Below are 23485 nucleotides of genomic sequence, written 5' to 3'. Positions count from 1 at the left end.
TATTCATTCATTCATTTAGCATTGTTTTCAAAGATGACATGAACATCTTTGCAGAGAATTATAAAAAATGAATGAAGAATAAACTCGTAACTGCTCTACTACTAAATTACATGAGCATGTTTTGAGTTAATCATTTTGTGTTGGTGTAGATATTTTTTCGGTTTCACTGATGCTCACAAATTTGCCTATTTGTAAATTTTTGCACTTGGTGTCTCCATGATGATGTGCCCAGCACTTCACTAGTTAAACACCTAATGAACCATTTACCTGAACTGACTGGGCTCTAGCCAGTTGCTTCATTGGTGACTTAGTTCTTCTGAAGTTAATGAAGTGAGTTTTACACTGTCGAAACTAAAGCCTGATTGGTTTTAAGTATATCCTGTATGTTAAATATAGTGTTCTGTTAACAGGTGACTCTGACATCATCAGGAGTATGCCAGACCAGCCGCAGGGGGAGAAGTAGACATTTCACACTCTCAAAAAATAAACTGTTTTCTATGGTCTTTCTTTGGTCTGTCTTTCTCTTAGTGTGCACATGATAAACATTTAGGTACTTCTATTCCATGCAGTAGGCCCTTTCAGGATAGAATGTGGTTGTATTCTATGCAGTAGGCCCTTTCAGGATAGAATGTGGTTCTATTCCATGCAGTAGGCCCTTTCAGGATAGAATGTGGTTGTATTCTATGCAGTAGGCCCTGTCAGGATAGAATGTGGTTGTATTCTATGCAGTAGGCCCTGTCAGGATAGAATGTGGTTCTATTCCATGCAGTAGGCCCTGTCAGGATAGAATGTGGTTCTATTCCATGCAGTAGGCCCTTTCAGGATAGAATGTGGTTGTATTCTATGCAGTAGGCCCTGTCAGGATAGAATGTGGTTCTATTCCATGCAGTAGGCCCTTTCAGGATAGAATGTGGTTGTATTCTATGCAGTAGGCCCTGTCAGGATAGAATGTGGTTGTATTCTATGCAGTAGGCCCTGTCAGGATAGAATGTGGTTCTATTCCATGCAGTAGGCCCTGTCAGGATAGAATGTGGTTCTATTCCATGCAGTAGGCCCTGTCAGGATAGAATGTGGTTCTATTCCATGCAGTAGGCCCTGTCAGGATAGAATGTGGTTCTATTCCATGCAGTAGGCCCTTTCAGGATAGAATGTGGTTGTATTCTATGCAGTAGGCCCTGTCAGGATAGAATGTGGTTCTATTCCATGCAGTAGGCCCTGTCAGGATAGAATGTGGTTCTATTCTATGCAGTAGGCCCTGTCAGGATAGAATGTGGTTCTATTCCATGCAGTAGGCCCTGTCAGGATAGAATGTGGTTCTATTCCATGCAGTAGGCCCTTTCAGGATAGAATGTGGTTGTATTCTATGCAGTAGGCCCTGTCAGGATAGAATGTGGTTGTATTCTATGCAGTAGGCCCTGTCAGGATAGAATGTGGTTCTATTCCATGCAGTAGGCCCTGTCAGGATAGAATGTGGTTCTATTCCATGCAGTAGGCCCTTTCAGGATAGAATGTGGTTCTATTCTATGCAGTAGGCCCTTTCAGGATAGAATGTGGTTGTATGTTATGCAGTAGGCCCTGTCAGCATAGAATGTGGTTGTATGTTATGCAGTAGGCCCTTTCAGGATAGAATGTGGTTGTATTCTATGCAGTAGGCCCTGTCAGGATAGAATGTGGTTGTATTCTATGCAGTAGGCCCTTTCAGGATAGAATGTGGTTGTATTCTATGCAGTAGGCCCTGTCAGGATAGAATGTGGTTGTATGTTATGCAGTAGGCCCTTTCAGGATAGAATGTGGTTGTATTCTATGCAGTAGGCCCTGTCAGGATAGAATGTGGTTGTATTCTATGCAGTAGGCCCTTTCAGGATAGAATGTGGTTGTATGTTATGCAGTAGGCCCTGTCAGGATAGAATGTGGTTGTATGTTATGCAGTAGGCCCTTTCAGGATAGAATGTGGTTGTATTCTATGCAGTAGGCCCTTTCAGGATAGAATGTGGTTGTATGTTATGCAGTAGGCCCTGTCAGGATAGAATGTGGTTGTATTCTATGCAGTAGGCCCTTTCAGGATAGAATGTGGTTGTATTCTATGCAGTAGGCCCTTTCAGGATAGAATGTGGTTGTATTCTATGCAGTAGGCCCTGTCAGGATAGAATGTGGTTGTATTCTATGCAGTAGGCCCTGTCAGGATAGAATGTGGTTGTATTCTATGCAGTAGGCCCTGTCAGGATAGAATGTGGTTGTATTCTATGCAGTAGGCCCTGTCAGGATAGAATGTGGTTGTATTCTATGCAGTAGGCCCTGTCAGGATAGAATGTGGTTGTATTCTATGCAGTAGGCCCTGTCAGGATAGAATGTGGTTCTATTCTATGCAGTAGGCCCTGTCAGGATAGAATGTGGTTGTATTCTATGCAGTAGGCCCTTTCAGGATAGAATGTGGTTGTATTCTATGCAGTAGGCCCTTTCAGGATAGAATGGGGTTGTATTCTATGCAGTAGGCCCTTTCAGGATAGAATGTGGTTGTATTCTATGCAGTAGGCCCTTTCAGGATAGAATGTGGTTGTATGTTATGCAGTAGGCCCTGTCAGGATAGAATGTGGTTGTATTCTATGCAGTAGGCCCTGTCAGGATAGAATGTGGTTGTATGTTATGCAGTAGGCCCTTTCAGGATAGAATGTGGTTGTATTCTATGCAGTAGGCCCTGTCAGGATAGAATGTGGTTGTATTCTATGCAGTAGGCCCTTTCAGGATAGAATGTGGTTGTATGTTATGCAGTAGGCCCTTTCAGGATAGAATGTGGTTGTATTCTATGCAGTAGGCCCTGTCAGGATAGAATGTGGTTGTATTCTATGCAGTAGGCCCTTTCAGGATAGAATGTGGTTGTATTCTATGCAGTAGGCCCTTTCAGGATAGAATGTGGTTGTATTCTATGCAGTAGGCCCTTTCAGGATAGAATGTGGTTGTATTCTATGCAGTAGGCCCTGTCAGGATAGAATGTGGTTGTATTCTATGCAGTAGGCCCTGTCAGGATAGAATGTGGTTGTATTCTATGCAGTAGGCCCTTTCAGGATAGAATGTGGTTGTATTCTATGCAGTAGGCCCTGTCAGGATAGAATGTGGTTGTATTCTATGCAGTAGGCCCTGTCAGGATAGAATGTGGTTGTATTCTATGCAGTAGGCCCTGTCAGGATAGAATGTGGTTGTATTCTATGCAGTAGGCCCTGTCAGGATAGAATGTGGTTGTATTCTATGCAGTAGGCCCTGTCAGGATAGAATGTGGTTGTATTCTATGCAGTAGGCCCTGTCAGGATAGAATGTGGTTGTATTCTATGCAGTAGGCCCTTTCAGGATAGAATGTGGTTGTATTCTATGCAGTAGGCCCTGTCAGGATAGAATGTGGTTGTATTCTATGCAGTAGGCCCTGTCAGGATAGAATGTGGTTGTATTCTATGCAGTAGGCCCTGTCAGGATAGAATGTGGTTGTATTCTATGCAGTAGGCCCTTTCAGGATAGAATGTGGTTGTATTCTATGCAGTAGGCCCTGTCAGGATAGAATGTGGTTGTATTCTATGCAGTAGGCCCTTTCAGGATAGAATGTGGTTGTATTCTATGCAGTAGGCCCTTTCAGGATAGAATGTGGTTGTATTCTATGCAGTAGGCCCTGTCAGGATAGAATGTGGTTGTATTCTATGCAGTAGGCCCTGTCAGGATAGAATGTGGTTGTATTCTATGCAGTAGACCCTGTCAGGATAGAATGTGGTTGTATTCTATGCAGTAGGCCCTGTCAGGATAGAATGTGGTTGTATTCTATGCAGTAGGCCCTGTCAGGATAGAATGTGGTTGCTTTATTTCTCTGATTTTAAAGAAGCCTCCAATCTATCCGTAAGCCTTGAGGCTTGTGAATGTGAACATGGTCTATGTAGATTCAAATGAGATGTCCTTGTGATTTTATATGCGATTTAAGATCTCAACTGACAAGACCGGATCATGTGTCTCCTAACATGCAATGCCTTGAGGATAGACTCCAGACAAGGTCTTATTGTGGCTTTTACTGTGACCTTAGACATCACAATGATGCAACCACATGACATTTCATAACACTACTACGCCACATGAACTGATCAGTCTGTAGATTGTTGACAGTAACGTAGTAAAGACAAATACAGGATCGTCCATGTCCATACGTGTTCTTCACATCTCTGGGTTCAATTCCTGCAGGGATCACATGGTTTACTGAAGATTAAGGCACAGTCGAAAGACAGGTCTGCTAAGTTGCGTAGGCCTACATTACAAGTAGTGATGCGCCAATATGACATTTTTGGCCGATATCCGATATTTTCCTTGTAAAAAAAAAAACCATATACCGATATTACAATTTTTTGCGTCCTTTTTAAGCATTCTAGTACAGTTAAATAGTTAAAACACATGCACATGGTTGCAGCGGTCTAAGACACTGCATCTCAGTGCAAGAGGCATCACTACAGTCCCTGGTTCGAATCCAGGCTGTATCACATCCGGCCGTGATTGGGAGTCACATAGGGCGGCGCACAATTGGCCCAGTGTCGTCCGGGTTTGGCCGGGGTAGGCCGTCATTGTAAATAAGAATTTGTTCTTAGCGGACTTGCCTAGTTAAATAAAGGTTACACACACTGACCAAAAAGTTATTTTTTTGGCATTTACGTATGTCCCCATTACCAGTAAAACAAAACCTATTTTTTTTCACTTACTTGCTGTGCTGTTTCGTTTGTTCATTTGTTCAGTCGTTTCATGGAACGCCGTTCGGGCCTTTGCGTGTCAAAAGGACAATATTTAACATGTCAAACAAGCTTGTTGACCAATCAGGACCTGAACCTGACTGAATACGTCACATAATAATTTAACGGGTTCATAAATGTTTTACGTAGTTATTACACATTATTACACATTCATTACACTATCACTCGTATTTCATATCTCAACGATTCATTGATACGTATGCAATGATGCTGGTAAAGTTGTCTCCTGCACCTACAGTGCTGGTCATTTAAAAAAAGCTAGCTAGCTCATGATGCAAACAATGTTCTTCCCCAGAAACACAGCAAAATGACAATCTGTTTCAGTAGCTATAGTTAGCTAACTAACTATATACCTAGGTTTATATTTATCAATTTGCAAAGTGAGTGAACAGAAGGAAAAAGCTACATCAATATTTGCTGTGACCACCCTTTGCCTTCAAAACAGCATCAGTTCTTGGTACACTTGCACACAGTTTTCGAAGGAATTCGGCAGGTAGGTTGGCCCAAACATCTTGGAGAACTAACCACAGTTGTTCTGTGTATTTAGGCAGTCTCAGGTGCTTCTCTCTCTCCATGTAATCCCAGACAGACTCGACGATGTAGAGATCAGGGCTCTGTGGGGGCCATACCATCACAACCAGGACTCCTTGTTCTTCTTTACGCCGAAGATAGTTCTTAATGACTTTCGCTGTATGCTTGGGGTCGTTGTCATGCTGCAGAATACATTTTGGGCCAATCAGATGCCTCCCTGGTGGTATTGCATCAGCATTGAGGAGACCATTAATTCTGACCGCAGTCCCAAACTTGCAAGGAACTTCCACCATGCTTCACTGTTGCCTGCAGACACCCATTCGTGTACCGCTCTCCAGCCCTTCGGCGAACAAACTGCCTTCTGCTACAGCCAAATATCAGTCCAGAGCTCCTGCACCCCAGGTCCTGTGTTTTCGTGCGTAGTTGAGTCGCTTGGCTTTGTTTCCACGTCGGAGGTATGGCTTTTAGGGGCACAAGTCTTCCATGAAGGCCACTTCTGACCAGACTTCTCCGGACAGTAGATGGGTGTACCAGGGTCCCACTGTTTTCTGACAATTCTGAGCTGATGGCACTGCTGGACATCTGCTGCAGTAAGTTTCCTTGGCCGACCACTGCGTCTACGGTCCTCAATGTTGCATGTTTCTTTGTGCTTCTTCAAAAGAGCTTGGACGGCACAGCTGGAAACCCCCGTCTGCCTTGAAAATTCTGCCTGGGAGAGACCTTGCTGATGCAGTAGATCTACCTGGTGTCTTGTTGCTTTGCTCAGTCTTGCCATGGTGTATGTCTTTAGACAGTAAACTGTCTTCAGCAACCTCACCTTGTTAGCTGAGTTTTCCTCAGCCAGTTTAATTCCTCCTACACAGCTTTTTCTGTTTCAGTTAATGATTGTGTTTCAACCTACATATTGAATTGATGATCATCAACACCTGTTTGGTATAATTGTTTAATCCCCTGACTATATGCCTACAAAATCCCTGACTTGGTGCAAGTGTACCTACAAGAATTTATGCTGTTTTGAAGGCAAAGGGTGGTCACACCAAATATGGATTTGATGTTGATTTTTCTTCTGTTCACTCACTTTGCATTTAGTTAATAGATTATATTTATCAAATAACTGTCTGTTTTTGAAAGCATTTGCACTTTACAGCATTTCTTTCACACCTGCCTAAAACCTTTGCATAGTACTGTACATATCTACAGTGTACAAAACATTAAGAACACCCTCCCGATATTGAGTTGCACCCTCTTTTGCCCTCGACAAGGTGTCAAGTGTTCCACAGGGATGCTGGCCCATGTTGACTCCAATGCTTCCCACAGTTTATCAAGTCGGCTGGATGTCTTTTGGCTGGTGGACCATTCCCGGGGAGGTGTGCCTGGCACCTACAGCCGTACCCATTTCAAAAGGCGCTTACATCTGTTGTCGTGCCCATTAACCCTCTGAATAACACACACAATCCATGTCTCAAGGCTTAAACATCTTTTAACCTGTCTCCGCTTCATCTACACTGACTTGAACTGGATCTTTAACAGGTGACGTTGATAAGGGGGTCATAGCTTTCACCTAGTACGTCATGGAAAAGTATTCCTAATGTTTTATACGCTGTGTATATATTGGAGTCTTGATGGGATTAAAATGTCAAGGTTTTGCAAAATAATGAACCCTGACAGCCCAAAGCTATACTGAACAAAAATATAAACGCAACATGCAACCATTTGAAATAAATTCATTAGGCCCTAATCTATGTATTGGGAATACAGATATGAATCTGTTAGTCACAGATACCTTAACAGGTAGGTGTGTGGTTCATAAAACCAGTCAGTATCTGGTGTGACCACTATTTTCCTCATGCAGGGTGATTACATCTCCTTCACATAGAGTTGATCAGGCTGTTGATTTGTGGAATGTTGTCCCACTCCTCTCCAATGGCTGTGTGAAGTTGCTGGATATTGGTGGGAACTGGAACACGCTGTCGTTCACGTCAATCCAGAGCATCCCAAACATGCTCAATGGGTGACATGTCTGGTGAGAATGCAGGCCATAGAAGAACTGGGATATTTTCCAGCTTCCAGGAAGTGTACAGATCCTTGCGACATGGGGCCGTGCATCGTCATGCTGAAACATGAGGTGATGGTGGTGGATGAATGGCACGATAATGGGCCTCAGGATCTCGTCACAGTGTCTGCATTAAAATGTACTGTAGTTGTGTTCGGTGTCCGTAGCTTACAGTATGCCTGACAATACCATAGCCCCACCGCCCCATGAGGTACTGTGTTCACAACATTGACATCAGCAAACCGCTTGCCCACACAACGCCATTCACATGGTCTGCGGTTGAGAAGCTGGTTGGATGTACTGACAAATGCTCTAAAATGACGGAGGCGGCTTATGGTAGAGAAATGAACATTCAATTCTCTGGCTACAGCTCTGGTGGACATTCCTGCAGTCAGCATGCCAATTGCACATCTGTGGCATTGTGTTGTGGCAAAATAACAGTTTACTGACCTTTTATTGTCCACAGCACAAGGTGCACCTGTGTAATTATCATGCTGTTTAATCAGCTTCTTGATATGCCACGCCTGTCAGGTGGATGGATTGTCTAAGGAACTGATGAGAGAAACGTTTTAGATTAATATTGTATTGCTGTGGGATAATGTGACTGAGGTCTTCTGCATTATAAGCTGCATTATATGAGAAATGCTCACTAACAGGGATGTAAATGAATTTGTGCAAAACTTGAGAGAAATTAGATTTTTATGCATATGGAACATTTCTGGGATCTTTAATTTCAGTTCATGAAACATGGGACCAACACTTTACATGTTGCATTTTGTTATATTTTTGTTTAGTATAAATTAAGTTCACCAGAGAACCATCGTAAGCCCTCAGCTCCTGAGTGATTTGACCTGGATTCTGCAGTCATGTCCTCTAAGTCTGTTTATTGAATTTACAGTTATACCTAATATCTGAGTCAATCGAACATTGCGACATGTCCACAAGAAATGGGAACAAGTTTTAATGGAGCATGTGGTTTGGTTTGCTTTTCATTCCTGAAGCCTTCAGTCAGTAGATTCCTGAAGCCATCAGTCAGTAGATTCCAGAAGCCATCAGTCAGTAGATTCCAGAAGCCATCAGTCGGTAGACTAGTCCATTGGCTCATTCCTGAAGCCATCAGTCGGTAGGCTAGTCAATTGGCCCATTCCTGAAGCCATCAGTCGGTAGGCTAGTCCATTGGCTCATTCCTGAAGCCATCAGTCGGTAGGCTAGTCCATTGGCTCATTCCTGAAGCCATCAGTCAGTAGGCTAGTCCATTGGCTCATTCCTGAAGCCATCAGTCAGTAGGCTAGTCCATTGGCTCATTCCTGAAGCCATCAGTCAGTAGGCTAGTCTATTGGCTCATTCCTGAAGCCATCAGTCGGTAGGGTAGTCCATTGGCTCATTCCTGAAGCCATCAGTCGGTAGTCTAGTCCTAGACTATTAGTTGTATGGCTGTCATTGATTAGAACTGCTGGCTCATTTTTAATGTTTGTTCCAGGCTCTGCTCCATCATACATAGTGCTGTTATGGATCCAAAATGATTGTCCCTGGGCATCGGTGAAGGTGATGAAAAGTAACAAGTTCTGTTCAGGACAGGAGTCAACAAGGACAGAGAAAACGGGGTGCCGTTCATTAGTCTCACCGTAGAAAAAAGATTTGCAAAGTTAAGTAAAAACATGCTCTCCTTATTGGGGCAAATTCAGGTAGGTCCCTTCCCATTTAAGCCCGTTTGGTTCCTAGTGAATACGACCCATATTGTTTATGTTAAACCCTTTTATTACACCCACGGATTCTTCCATTGACCCCTATTTTTAAAAACAGCACTTCCTGTAGTCTTTTAACATTGCCTAGTAATTAACCTAGTAATTAAACTAGTTATCCTCCCAGCCTGGTAGACAGTCGGTTAATGTGTATCCTCTTATCGGACTAAGGTAACGCCAGCCAGCCAGACCTACTGGGTTCAACTATTATTCAAAAATAATTTAAAATACTTTATAAGTGCTTGCCTGGCTTAATGGACCAATAGCGTAGTACCATAACTGGAAAACCCCGCCCATCTGGCACTCCAGGTAGGCTGGAGCAAACGCTGAAAGTTTTTGAAAGGTTTTAAATAGTGTTTGAACCCAGGTGGGTCTAAAGCAGCCAGCCTCCATCTTCTCTCCAGAGCCATGGGAATAAATCCCTCTTCGCTTATCGCTCTGGACGCTGCTCCGCTGGACAGGACTGCAGCAGCAGGGAATTGTGGTCCAGACGACAGCCAAGCACGTGCCTCTTGGCTGTCCTTTCATGCTCTTGCATCATCATAGACAGTTTCCTGTTCTACTGTCTGCTTCAAACAGATCAAGCCTCTCGAATCACAGTATTTCTAATCATTCTCAGCAGTAGTGATGTTGAAGAGATCTCATTTTATTTAACCTTTATATAAGCAGGCGAGTCCTCTATCTCTGACTGATCTAGTTCTGTCTTAATGTTCCTCAGGAATAACCAGACAGGACAGTGTCTTAATGTCCCCCAGAGGAATAACCAGACAGGCCAGTGTCTTAATGTCCCCCAGGAATAACCAGACAGGCCAGTGTCTTAATGTCCCCCAGAGGAATAACCAGACAGGCCAGTGTCTTAATGTCCCCCAGGAATAACCAGACAGGCCAGTGTCTTAATGTCCCTCAGAGGAATAACCAGACAGGACAGCAGATTAGAGACTATTCCTCTGAGGGACAATAAGACAGACTAACACACAGGAAACAACTAGCCCCTAGACACGGCCCACAGACACACAGACCCTAACCCGAGACGGCAGACAGACCAACAGAGATCCCATATGAAGTCTGAGATCAAGACAATAACAATGTGCCACGAGGATGATGAAGATAATCCAGTGCTTCGTCTGTGATCTACTCTTTTAAAGACTACAAACTAGCCCCATGACCCAGTCCTGACCGGAAACAAGGTGGCTCCTTGATCACAATGGAGAGTGGAGACAGTAAGGGCCGGTCCCAAACAGCACCCAATTCCATTTATAGTGCACTACTTTAGAAGATAGTGTACTATATAAGGAATAGGGTGCCCAGGGATGCAGTTTATAATGCAGAATATCTCTACATTACATTATCCCACAGCCATACAATATTAATCTGAGACCTTTCTCCCACCAGTTCCTTAGTTTTAACATCACATTAAAAACCAGGGAGACTCACACACAGGAAACCACAGACACGGCCCAGACTAACACACAGGTAACAACAGACACGGTGCAGACTAACACACAGGTAACAACAGACACGGCCCAGACTCACACACAGGAAACAACAGACACGGCCCAGACTAACACACAGGAAACAACAGACACGTCCCAGACTCACACACAGGAAACAACAGACACGTCCCAGACTAACACACAGGTAACCACAGACACGGCCCAGACTCACACACAGGTAACCACAGACACGGCCCAGACTCACACACAGGAAACCACAGACACGGCCCAGACTAACACACAGGAAACAACAGACACGTCCCAGACTCACACACAGGAATCCACAGACACGGCCCAGACTAACACACAGGTAACAACAGACACGGCCCAGACTAACACACAGGAAACAACAGACACGTCCCAGACTCACACACAGGAAACCACAGACACGGCCCAGACTAACACACAGGTAACAACAGACACGGTGCAGACTAACACACAGGTAACCACAGACACGGCCCAGCCTCACACACAGGAAACCACAGACACGGCCCAGACTAACACACAGGAAACAACAGACACGTCCCAGACTCACACACAGGAATCCACAGACACGGCCCAGACTCACACACAGGAAACAACAGACACGTCCCAGACTCACACACAGGAAACCACAGACACGGCCCAGCTTAACACACAGGAAACAACAGACACGTCCCAGACTCACACACAGGAATCCACAGACACGGCCCAGACTCACACACAGGAAACAACAGACACGTCCCAGACTCACACACAGGAAACAACAGACACGGCCCAGACTAACACACAGGTAACAACAGACACGGTGCAATCTATATTCTAGTAATAAAAAAATACGATTTAAAATATTTTTTTAAGTGCAATTTGTCTACATCTTTCATTAGCCGTTCTTGTTTTGCAACAGCAGTGGTCATAATTCAAACATCTATGGGGTAGAATGTCATTCTAGCAGTAATTCTACGTCTCTAACTACAGAATTATTATCCTGATACTCTCTACTGTAAGGACAAAGGAATTTTTATTGGGAAAAATAATACATCTATTGTAAGCCAAAGCTACATGGAACTAGAGGTGATAAAGCGATAGGACTGACTCTCTGGATAAGGGCTACAGGACCAACATGTAAAAGGGATGAATCTGACTTTATATTACTGTAGTTATTCTACATCGCCTGAACCCCGAGGCAAAGAGGGACATTTGTTCTTACTTTAACCAATGATATTATTTTATAGCTTTTATGTGCTTCTCTATCAAGGGTAACTATCACAGGAAAAGTAGCATTTTAACATAAAAAAACTAATAATATCACAAAGTTTTATTAATATACAGCCTCATATCATGCTGAGATAACAGGGTTGGGGGGTCAATTAAAAAAACGCAATACCTTTAAAAAATAAATAGCTTTTACTTTTAAGTTTATTGTGAAATCAATGAAAATAGAAGACCTTCAGTTTACTTCCTGAATTGACTGCCTGTTATTGAACCCAACCCTGTTAGATAAACATCTCCCCATTAAGAATTGTCCTCAGTCTAGCTAGCTCGGGTTAGCTCAGCTACAGAGATGAGATCACATGGTTTAAACGTGTAACTCAGGGTTCTAGTTCAGCGTTACAGCGTGACTGAAATTTAAAGGCAATGTTTCTGCGCTGGCGGAGATTACCTTCAAGGCAAACACTGCATATGTTGGCTCCAATCGGGAATTTACTTTACATTTCAGTTTGAAACTACAACACAATACATACATACAAACCAAAACATTCTCACACATTAACATATTTATAGTGTGTGTGACAAGTACTTCAGAACATTACAAGTCTTTGAGACCAACAGAATAATGGAAAGGTTTAGGGCCAGATGGAATAGAGGGCCAATAAGGAAAGCAATGGCTTATTGGTTATTGACCCAAACGGAAGATGTTGAAAACATTGGAGATGTAGTTGGTGCCCTTTTTAAAGAACCTTTTGTTTCTTACAGAATAGTATTTTACAGACAGAAGGGAGGAGAGAGAGGAGGAAGGGAGGAGAGAGAGGAGGGAAGGGGAGGGGAGGAGAGAGAGAGGGAGGAGAGGGAGGGAGGAGGAGAGGGAGGAAGAAGGGAGGAGAGGAGAAAGGGAGGGAGGGAGGGAGGGAGGGATGAGGGAAAGGGAGAAAGGAGGAGGAGAGGGAGGAGGAGAAAGGAGGAGAGGGAGGATGAGAGAGAGAGGAGATTGAGGAGGATAGAGAGGGAGGAGGAAGGGAGGGAGGGATCAGAGGGAGGAGGAGAGAGAGGGAGGGAGGAGAGGGAGGAAGGAGGAAGAAAGGAAGAGGGGAGAGGGATGTGGGAGGGAGGAGAGAGAGGGAGGGATCAGAGGGAGGAGGAGAGGGAGGAAGGAGGGAGAAAGGAAGAGGGGAGAGTGATGTGGGAGGAGGAGAGCGAGAGAGAGAGGGAGGGAGGAGGGGAGAGGGGATGAGGGGGGGAAGGAAGGAAGGAAGAGGGGAAGGAGGGAGGAGGTCCAGGGCAGTCTCTCTCCCTCTCCTCATGCTTCCACATACTGAGGGGGGGCCTCCTTGGGACGGATGGCAAAAACCTCTTCATAGGGCAGCAGCAGAACCTACAACCCAGACACACAGCCTGATGAGATACATTGTGGCTTCCTGCTGTAGCCACACTATTCTAAACTGATATGCACTCAGTGGCCAGTTTATTAGGTACACCCAACTGGATGGCTCCTACAGACAGTGAGTCACATGGCCATGGCTTGCTATATAAAGCAGGCAGACCGGCATCAAGGCATTCAGTTACTGTTACACTGCCGAAGTTCTATCAACACATTGCCTCCAGTACTCGCTCTTCAAAAACTCTCAACCATGGGTTACAAGGTAGGGGTGGTATACTCCGGACTACGACGTTGCTCGTCCTAATTATTTATATATTCCATTCTTTAGACTTATGTGTATTGTTGTGAATTGTTAGATATTACTGCACTGTTGGAGCTAGGAACACTGTTGGAGCTAGGAGCACTGTTGGAGCTGGGAACACTGTTGGAGCTGGGAACACTGTTGGAGCTAGGAGCACTGTTGGAGCTAGGAACACTGTTGGAGCTAGGAGCACTGTTGGAGCTAGGAGCACTGTTGGAGCTGGGAGCACTGTTGGAGCTGGGAACACTGTTGGAGCTGGGAACACTGTTGGAGCTGGGAACACTGTTGGAGCTGGGAGCACTGTTGGAGCTAGGAACACTGTTGGAGCTGGGAACACTGTTGGAGCTAGGAGCACTGTTGGAGCTGGGAACACTGTTGGAGCTGGGAACACTGTTGGAGCTGGGAACACTGTTGGAGCTGGGAACACTGTTGGAGCTAGGAGCACTGTTGGAGCTAGGAACACTGTTGGAGCTGGGAACACTGTTGGAGCTGGGAACACTGTTGGAGCTGGGAACACTGTTGGAGCTAGGAACACTGTTGGAGCTAGGAACACTGTTGGAGCTAACCCTGCTAAACATGTGTATGCGGCCAATAACATTTCATTTGATGGTGTAATGAGTGAGGAATGTTTTCTTGGCACGTTAGATTCCTTGATACCAACTGAGCAACATTTCCACGCCCCGAAGAATTTAGTCTGTTCTGGAGGCAAACGGGGGTCCGGCCCAGTACTAGATGGGTGTACCTAATAAACTGGCCCCAGTGTATATCCATTGCTTCAGGCTCTTCATCTCTCTCTCTGTTTGTCATTATGGTGGTGACTGCAGGTTAGGAACTGTCCACTTTGCTTGAGGATGATTCCCATGATTGTTGTTATAAAACACCCATGTTAATTCAGTATGTAACAGGAAGGGACAGAGAGTCTGCTGGGAGGCTGATAGAAGGGAAGGCCTGAGCACATCAATGAGGGGTTTCAACTGAGCCGGATGAGCAGGGACAGTTACATAACACAACACAGAGCTGGAACTGAAGACAGACAGACAGACAGACAGACAAACTGACTCATCAATAAGTTGACATTGGTGCTTTATTCTGTACTGCACTAAGAGCCTTGGTCAAAAGTAGTGCACTATATAGAGAACAGAGTGCAGTGTAACTACACCTCACTATAGATGACATACTGCACTACACATGATGACATACTGCACGATACATGATGACATACTACACATAACATACTGCACTACACATGATGACATACTACACATAACATACTGCACTATACACGATGACATACTGCACTACACATGACATCTTACACTATACATGATGACATACTACACATGATGACATACTACACTACACATGACGACATACTACACATGATGACATACAGCATTATACATGATGACATACTGCACTACACATGACGACATACTACACATGATGACATACTGCACTACACATGACGACATACTACACATGATGACATACTGCACTACACATGACGACATACTACACACGATGACATACTACACTACACATGACGACACACTACACATGACATCTTACACTATACATGATGACATACTACACTACACATGACGACACACTACACATGACATCTTACACTATACATGATGACATACTACACTACACATGACGACATACTACACATGATGACATACACATGATGACATACAGCATTATACATGATGACATACAGCACTATACATGATGACATACAGCATTATACATGATGACATACAGCATTATACATGATGACATACAGCACTATACATGATGACATACTACACTATACATGACATACTATACATGATGACATACAGCATTATACATGATGACATACAGCACTATACATGATGACATACTGCACTATACATGACATACTATACATGATGACATACAGCATTATACATGATGACATACAGCATTATACATGATGACATACAGCATTATACATGATGACATACAGCATTATACATGATGACATACAGCATTATACATGATGACATACAGCACTATACATGATGACATACAGCACTATACATGATGACATACTATAGATGACATACAGCATTATACATGATGACATACTACACATAACATACTGCACTACACATGATGACATACTACACATAACATACTGCACTATACACGATGACATACTGCACTACACATGACATCTTACACTATACATGATGACATACTACACTACACATGACTTACTACACATGACATGACAAACTACACATGACGACATACTACACATGATGACATACTACACTATACATGACGACATACTACACATGATGACATACTACACTATACATGACGACATACTACACTATACATGATGACATACTATAGATGACATACAGCATTATACATGATGACATACAGCACTATACATGATGACATACTATACATGATGACATACAACATTATACATGATGACATACAGCACTATACATGATGACATACAGCACTATACATGATGACATACAGCACTATACATGATGACATACTATACATGATGACATACTACACTACACATGACGACATACTACACATGATGACATACACATGATGACATACAGCATTATACATGATGACATACAGCACTATACATGATGACATACAGCATTATACATGATGACATACAGCATTATACATGATGACATACAGCACTATACATGATGACATACTACACTATACATGACATACTATACATGATGACATACAGCATTATACATGATGACATACAGCACTATACATGATGACATACTGCACTATACATGACATACTATACATGATGACATACAGCATTATACATGATGACATACAGCATTATACATGATGACATACAGCATTATACATGATGACATACAGCATTATACATGATGACATACAGCATTATACATGATGACATACAGCACTATACATGATGACATACAGCACTATACATGATGACATACTATAGATGACATACAGCATTATACATGATGACATACTACACATAACATACTGCACTACACATGATGACATACTACACATAACATACTGCACTATACACGATGACATACTGCACTACACATGACATCTTACACTATACATGATGACATACTACACTACACATGACTTACTACACATGACATGACAAACTACACATGACGACATACTACACATGATGACATACTACACTATACATGACGACATACTACACATGATGACATACTACACTATACATGACGACATACTACACTATACATGATGACATACTATAGATGACATACAGCATTATACATGATGACATACAGCACTATACATGATGACATACTATACATGATGACATACAACATTATACATGATGACATACAGCACTATACATGATGACATACAGCACTATACATGATGACATACAGCACTATACATGATGACATACTATACATGATGACATACAGCATTATACATGATGACATACAGCACTATACATGATGACATACTACACTACACATGACATACTACACATGACATGACAAACTACACATGACATGACAAACTACACATGACGACATACTACACATGATGACATACTACACTATACATGACGACATACTACACATGATGACATACTACACTATACATGACGACATACTACACTATACATGACGACATACTACACTATACATGATGACATACTACACGATACAGTGAGGGGAAAAAGTATTTGATCCCCTGCTGATTTTGTACGTTTGCCCACTGACAAAGAAATTATCAGTCTATAATTTTAATGGTAGGTTTATTTGAACAGTGAGAGACAGAATAACAACAAAAAATCCAGAAAAACGCATGCCAAAAATTTTATAAATTGATAAGCATTTTAATGAGGGAAATAAGTATTGGACCCCCTCTCAATCAGAAAGATTTCTGGCTCCCAGGTGTCTTTTATACAGATAATGAGCTGAGATTAGGAACACACTCTTAAAGGGAGTGCTCCTAACCACAGCTTGTTACCTGTAAAAAAGACACCTGTCCACAGAAGCAATCAATCAATCAGATTCCAAACTCTCCACCATGGCCAAGACCAAAGAGCTCTCCAAGGATGTCAGGGACAAGATTGTAGACCTACACAAAGCTGGAATGGGCTACAAGACCATCGCCAAGCAGCTTGGTGAGAAGGTGACATTTGGTGCGATTATTCGCAAATGGAAGAAACACAAAAGAACTGTCAATATCCCTCGGCCTGGGGCTCCATGCAAGATCTCACCTCGTGGAGTTGCAATGATCATGAGAACAGTGAGGAATCAGCCCAGAATTACACGGGAGGATCTTGTCAATGATTTCAAGGCAGCTGGGTCCATAGTCACCAAGAAAACAATTGGTAACACACTACGCCGTGAAGGACTGAAATCCTGCAGCGCCCGCAAGGTCCCTCTGCTCAATAAAGCACATATACATGCCCGTCTGAAGTTTGCCAATGAACATCTGAATGATTCAGAGGACAACTTGGTGAAAGTGTTGGGGTCAGATGAGACTAAAATGGAGCTCTTTGGCATCAACTCAACTTGCCTTGTTTGGAGGAGGAGGAATGCTGCCTATGACCCCAAGAACACCATATCCACCGTCAAACATGGAGGTGGAAACATTTTGCTTTGGAGGTGTTTTTCTGCTAAGGGGACAGGACAACTTCACCGCATCAAAGGGACGATGGACGGGGCCATGTACCATCAAATCTTGGGTGAGAACCTCCTTCCCTCAGCCAGGGCATTGAAAATGGGTCATGGTATGTGTATTCCAGCATGACAATGACCCAAAATACACGGCCAAGGCAACAAAGGAGTGGCTCAAGAAGAAGCACATTAAGGTCCTGGAGTGGCCTAGCCAGTCTCCAGACCTTAATCCCATAGAAAATCTGTGGAGGGAGCTGATGGTTCGAGTTGCCAAACGTCAGCCTCAAAACCTTAATGACTTGGAGAAGATCTGCAAAGAGGAGTGGGACAAAATCCCTCCAGAGATGTGTGCAAACCTGGTGGCCAACTACAAGAAACGTCTGACCTCTGATTGCCAACAAGGGTTTTGCCACCAAGTACTAAGTCATGTTTTGCAGAGGGGTCAAATACTTATTTCCCTCATTAAAATGCAAATCAATTTATACAATTTTTGACATGCGTTTTTATGGATTTTTTTGTTGTTATTCTGTCTCTCACTGTTCAAATAAACCGACCATTAAAATTATAGACTGATCATTTCTTTGTCAGTGGGAAAACGTACAAAATCAGCAGGGGATCAAATACTTTTTTCCCTCACTGTATCGTGATGACATACTACACATGATGACTTACTACAATATACATGACGACATACTACACATGATGACATACTGCACTTTACATTATGACATACTGCACTATATTGTGTCGAGGCACAGATCTAGGGAAATATCCGCAGCATTGAAGGTACCCAAGAACGCAGTGGCCTTCCTAGAACTGGCCGCCCGGCCAAACTGAGCAATCGGGGGAGAAGGGCCTGTGTCAGGGTGGTGATCAAGAACCCGATGGTCACTCTGACAGAGCTCTAGAGTTCCTCTGTGGAGATGGGAGAACCTTCCAGAAGGACAACCATCTCTGCAGCTTTCCACCAATCAGGCCTTTATGGTAGAGTGGCCAGACAGAAGCCACTCCTCAGTAAAGACCTTCACAATCAATGGCGAATACACAGGAAATTAACAATAATCCTGTTTAGTTACATAGGACTGTATACAGGACTATCTTTGCTGTTTCACATCTATTTGTTTGCCGTCTTGCCAACTCCTATGGTCATCGTCATGCACAAACAGATCAGGGACCACGTTTAAGTCACAGAGGAAAGTTACAACAGCAGCTCAATGGAAGAGACTGATGAGATCAGACTCCTATCGGTCCTTCCACTAACAGAGACGGTCTATAATGTTGTGACAGGTCATTCAGAAGGGATCTGATTGATCCAGCCTGCTAGGAGAGGATAGCTGGCTGATCTCTCTCTCCAAGGGCTTGATCAATCTGACCACAAATCAATCTGGTTACTAATCAATCTGACCACTAAGGGCTTTATCAATCTGACCACTAATCAATCTGGTTACTAATCAATCTGGTCGCTAAGGGCTTTATCAATCTGACCACTAATCAATCTGGTTACTAATCAATCTGGTCGCTAAGGGCTTTATCAATCTGACCACTAATACATCTGACCACCAAGGGCTTTATCAATCTGACCACTAATCAATCTGACCACTAATCAATCTGGTCGCTAAGGGCTTTATCAATCTGACCACTAATCAATCTGACCACTAATCAATCTGGTCACTAAGGGCTTTATCAATCTGACCACTAATCAATCTGGTTACTAAGGGCTTTATCAATCTGACCACTAATCAATCTGACCACTAATCAATCTGACCACTAAGGGCTTTATCAATCTGACCACTAATCAATCTGACCACTAATCAATCTGGTCACTAAGGGCTTTATCAATCTGACCACTAATCAATCTGACCACTAATCAATCTGACCACTAATCAATCTGGTCACTAATGGCTTTATCAATCTGACCACTAATCAAGCTGACCACTAAGGGCTTTATCAATCTGACCACTAATCAATCTGGTTACTAATCAATCTGACCACTAAGGGCTTTATCAATCTGACCACTAATCAATCTGACCACTAAGGGCTTTATCAATCTGACCACAAATCAATCTGGTTACTAATCAATCTGGTCACTAAGGGCTTTATCAATCTGACCACTAATCAATCTGGTCGCTAAGGGCTTTATCAATCTGACCACTAATCAATCTGACCACTAATCAATCTGACCACTAAGGGCTTCATCAATCTGACCACTAATCAATCTGACTACTAAGGGCTTTATCAAATAATGTTGTTTGATTGAAAGTGCTATGGAGTGAAGAGGAGGGATAGAGATGTGGAGCGAGGAGGAAGAGGAGGGATAGAGATGTGGAGCGAAGAGGAGGAAGAGGAGGGATAGAGATGTGGAGCGAGGAGGAGGAGGATGGATAGAGATGTGGAGCGAAAAGGAAGAGGCATAGAGATGTGGAGCTAGGAGGAAGAGGAGGGATAGAGATGTGGAGCTAGGAGGAAGAGGAGGGATAGAGATGTGGAGGGAGGAGGAAGAGGAGGGAGGAGTGTGGAGGGAAGAGGAGGAAGAGGGATAGAGATGTGGAGCGAAGAGGGGGAGGAGGAAGGAGTGTGGAGGGAGAGAGGAAGAGGGATAGAGATGCGGAGCGAGGAGGAAGAGGAGGGATTGCGATATGGAGCGAAGAGGGGGAGGAGGAAGGAGTGTGGAGGGAGAGAGGAAGAGGAGTGTGAAGAGGAGGAAGCAGAGGAAGGGGATCCTCTGTTTCCATGGAGAGCGTCTGCCCCATGTCCCACCATTCAGCCTGATACTGCAGCATGGGCCTGAAGTGACAGTAGCAGGGGTTGGGGAGTTGTTTTTAAGAGTGGTCGGAGTCTGTTTTTTTTCTTCAGATCTGGTGTTTAACACCAACCTGCCTGACCACCACGTCCAATTCACTTCAACTGTTGTCAAAGTAGGCTACTATTTCTACATCCTGTATCTGGTCTGGTCTAAATCTAACTGAGATGTTCCCTACATCCTGTATCTGGTCTAAATCTAACTGAGATGTTCCCTACATCCTGTATCTGGTCTGGTCTAAATCTTACTGAGATGTTCCTTACATCCTGTATCTGGTCTAAATCTAACTGAGATGTTCCCTACATCCTGTATCTGGTCTGGTCTAAATCTTATTGAGATGTTCCCTACATCCTGTATCTGGTCTAAATCTTACTGAGATGTTCCCTGCATCCTGTATCTGGTCTAAATCTTACTGAGATGTTCCCTACATCCTGTATCTGGTCTGGTCTAAATCTTATTGAGATGTTCCCTACATCCTGTATCTGGTCTGGTCTAAATCTTATTGAGATGTTCCCTACATCCTGTATCTGGTCTGGTCTAAATCTAACTGAGATGTTCCCTACATCCTGTATCTGGTCTAAATCTAACTGAGATGTTCCCTACATCCTGTATCTGGTCTAAATCTTACTGAGATGTTCCCTACATCCTGTATCTGGTCTAAATCTAACTGAGATGTTCCCTACATCCTGTATCTGGTCTGGTCTAAATCTTACTGAGATGTTCTCTACATCCTGTATCTGGTCTGGTCTAAATCTTACTGAGATGTTCCCTACATCCTGTATCTGGTCTAAATCTTACTGAGATGTTCCCTACATCCTGTATCTGGTCTAAATCTAACTGAGATGTTCCCTACATCCTGTATCTGGTCTGGTCTAAATCTTACTGAGATGTTCTCTACATCCTGTATCTGGTCTGGTCTAAATCTTACTGAGATGTTCCCTACATCCTGTATCTGGTCTAAATCTTACTGAGATGTTCCCTACATCCTGTATCTGGTCTAAATCTAACTGAGATGTTCCCTACATCCTGTATCTGGTCTGGTCTAAATCTTACTGAGATGTTCCCTACATCCTGTATCTGGTCTAAATCTAACTGAGATGTTCCCTACATCCTGTATCTGGTCTGGTCTAAATCTTATTGAGATGTTCCCTACATCCTGTATCTGGTCTAAATCTTACTGAGATGTTCCCTGCATCCTGTATCTGGTCTAAATCTTACTGAGATGTTCCCTACATCCTGTATCTGGTCTGGTCTAAATCTTACTGAGATGTTCCCTACATCCTGTATCTGGTCTAAATCTTACTGAGATGTTCCCTACATCCTGTATCTGGTCTAAATCTAACTGAGATGTTCCCTACATCCTGTATCTGGTCTGGTCTAAATCTTACTGAGATGTTCTCTACATCCTGTATCTGGTCTGGTCTAAATCTTACTGAGATGTTCCCTACATCCTGTATCTGGTCTAAATATTACTGAGATGTTCCCTACATCCTGTATCTGGTCTAAATCTAACTGAGATGTTCCCTACATCCTGTATCTGGTCTGGTCTAAATCTTACTGAGATGTTCCCTACATCCTGTATCTGGTCTGGTCTAAATCTAACTGAGATGTTCCCTACATCCTGTATCTGGTCTAAATCTAACTGAGATGTTCCCTACATCCTGTATCTGGTCTGGTCTAAATCTAACTGAGATGTTCCCTACATCCTGTATCTGGTCTGGTCTAAATCTTATTGAGATGTTCCCTACATCCTGTATCTGGTCTAAATCTTACTGAGATGTTCCCTGCATCCTGTATCTGGTCTAAATCTTACTGAGATGTTCCCTACATCCTGTATCTGGTCTGGTCTAAATCTTATTGAGATGTTCCCTACATCCTGTATCTGGTCTGGTCTAAATCTTATTGAGATGTTCCCTACATCCTGTATCTGGTCTGGTCTAAATCTTATTGAGATGTTCCCTACATCCTGTATCTGGTCTGGTCTAAATCTTACTGAGATGTTCCCTACATCCTGTATCTGGTCTAAATCTTACTGAGATGTTCCCTACATCCTGTATCTGGTCTAAATCTAACTGAGATGTTCCCTACATCCTGTATCTGGTCTGGTCTAAATCTTACTGAGATGTTCCCTACATCCTGTATCTGGTCTGGTCTAAATCTAACTGAGATGTTCCCTACATCCTGTATCTGGTCTAAATCTAACTGAGATGTTCCCTACAATCTGTATCTGGTCTAAATCTTACTGAGATGTTCCCTACATCCTGTATCTGGTCTAAATCTAACTGAGATGTTCCCTACATCCTGTATCTGGTCTAAATCTTACTGAGATGTTCCCTACATCCTGTATCTGGTCTAAATCTTACTGAGATGCTCCCTACATCCTGTATCTGGTCTAAATCTTACTGAGATGTTCCCTACATCCTGTATCTGGTCTAAATCTTACTGAGATGCTCCCTACATCCTGTATCTGGTCTAAATCTAACTGAGATGTTCCCTACATCCTGTATCTGGTCTAAATCTTACTGAG

At 43.1% G+C, this 23485-nt stretch overlaps 2 protein-coding genes across 3 annotated transcripts in view; one reads left to right on the top strand and one right to left on the bottom strand.

Moving 5' to 3' along the window:
- rpl30 (ribosomal protein L30) overlaps window positions 1-503 on the top strand; it is a 37300-nt gene extending 36797 nt beyond the window's left edge. Inside the window, exon 4 of the mRNA XM_029736107.1 lies at window positions 411-503. Coding sequence (XP_029591967.1) covers window positions 411-463 — 53 coding nt within the window. The 3' untranslated portion in view covers window positions 464-503. The remainder of the gene's footprint in view (window positions 1-410) is intronic.
- A 12539-nt stretch (window positions 504-13042) lies between these two features.
- The window catches only part of laptm4b (lysosomal protein transmembrane 4 beta), a 52378-nt gene continuing 41935 nt past the window's right edge, over window positions 13043-23485 (bottom strand). For both annotated transcript variants that reach the window (XM_029736106.1, XM_029736105.1), the window contains one exon: window positions 13043-13160. In XM_029736106.1, coding sequence (XP_029591966.1) covers window positions 13086-13160 — 75 coding nt within the window. In that variant the 3' untranslated portion in view covers window positions 13043-13085. The remainder of the gene's footprint in view (window positions 13161-23485) is intronic.

Source organism: Salmo trutta, chromosome 36 (genome assembly GCF_901001165.1).
Source record: "Salmo trutta chromosome 36, fSalTru1.1, whole genome shotgun sequence".
Taxonomy (NCBI): Eukaryota; Metazoa; Chordata; class Actinopteri; order Salmoniformes; family Salmonidae; genus Salmo; species Salmo trutta.
The sequence above is the reverse complement of the archived record's forward strand: the minus strand, read 5'-3'. Positions and strand labels throughout refer to the sequence as shown.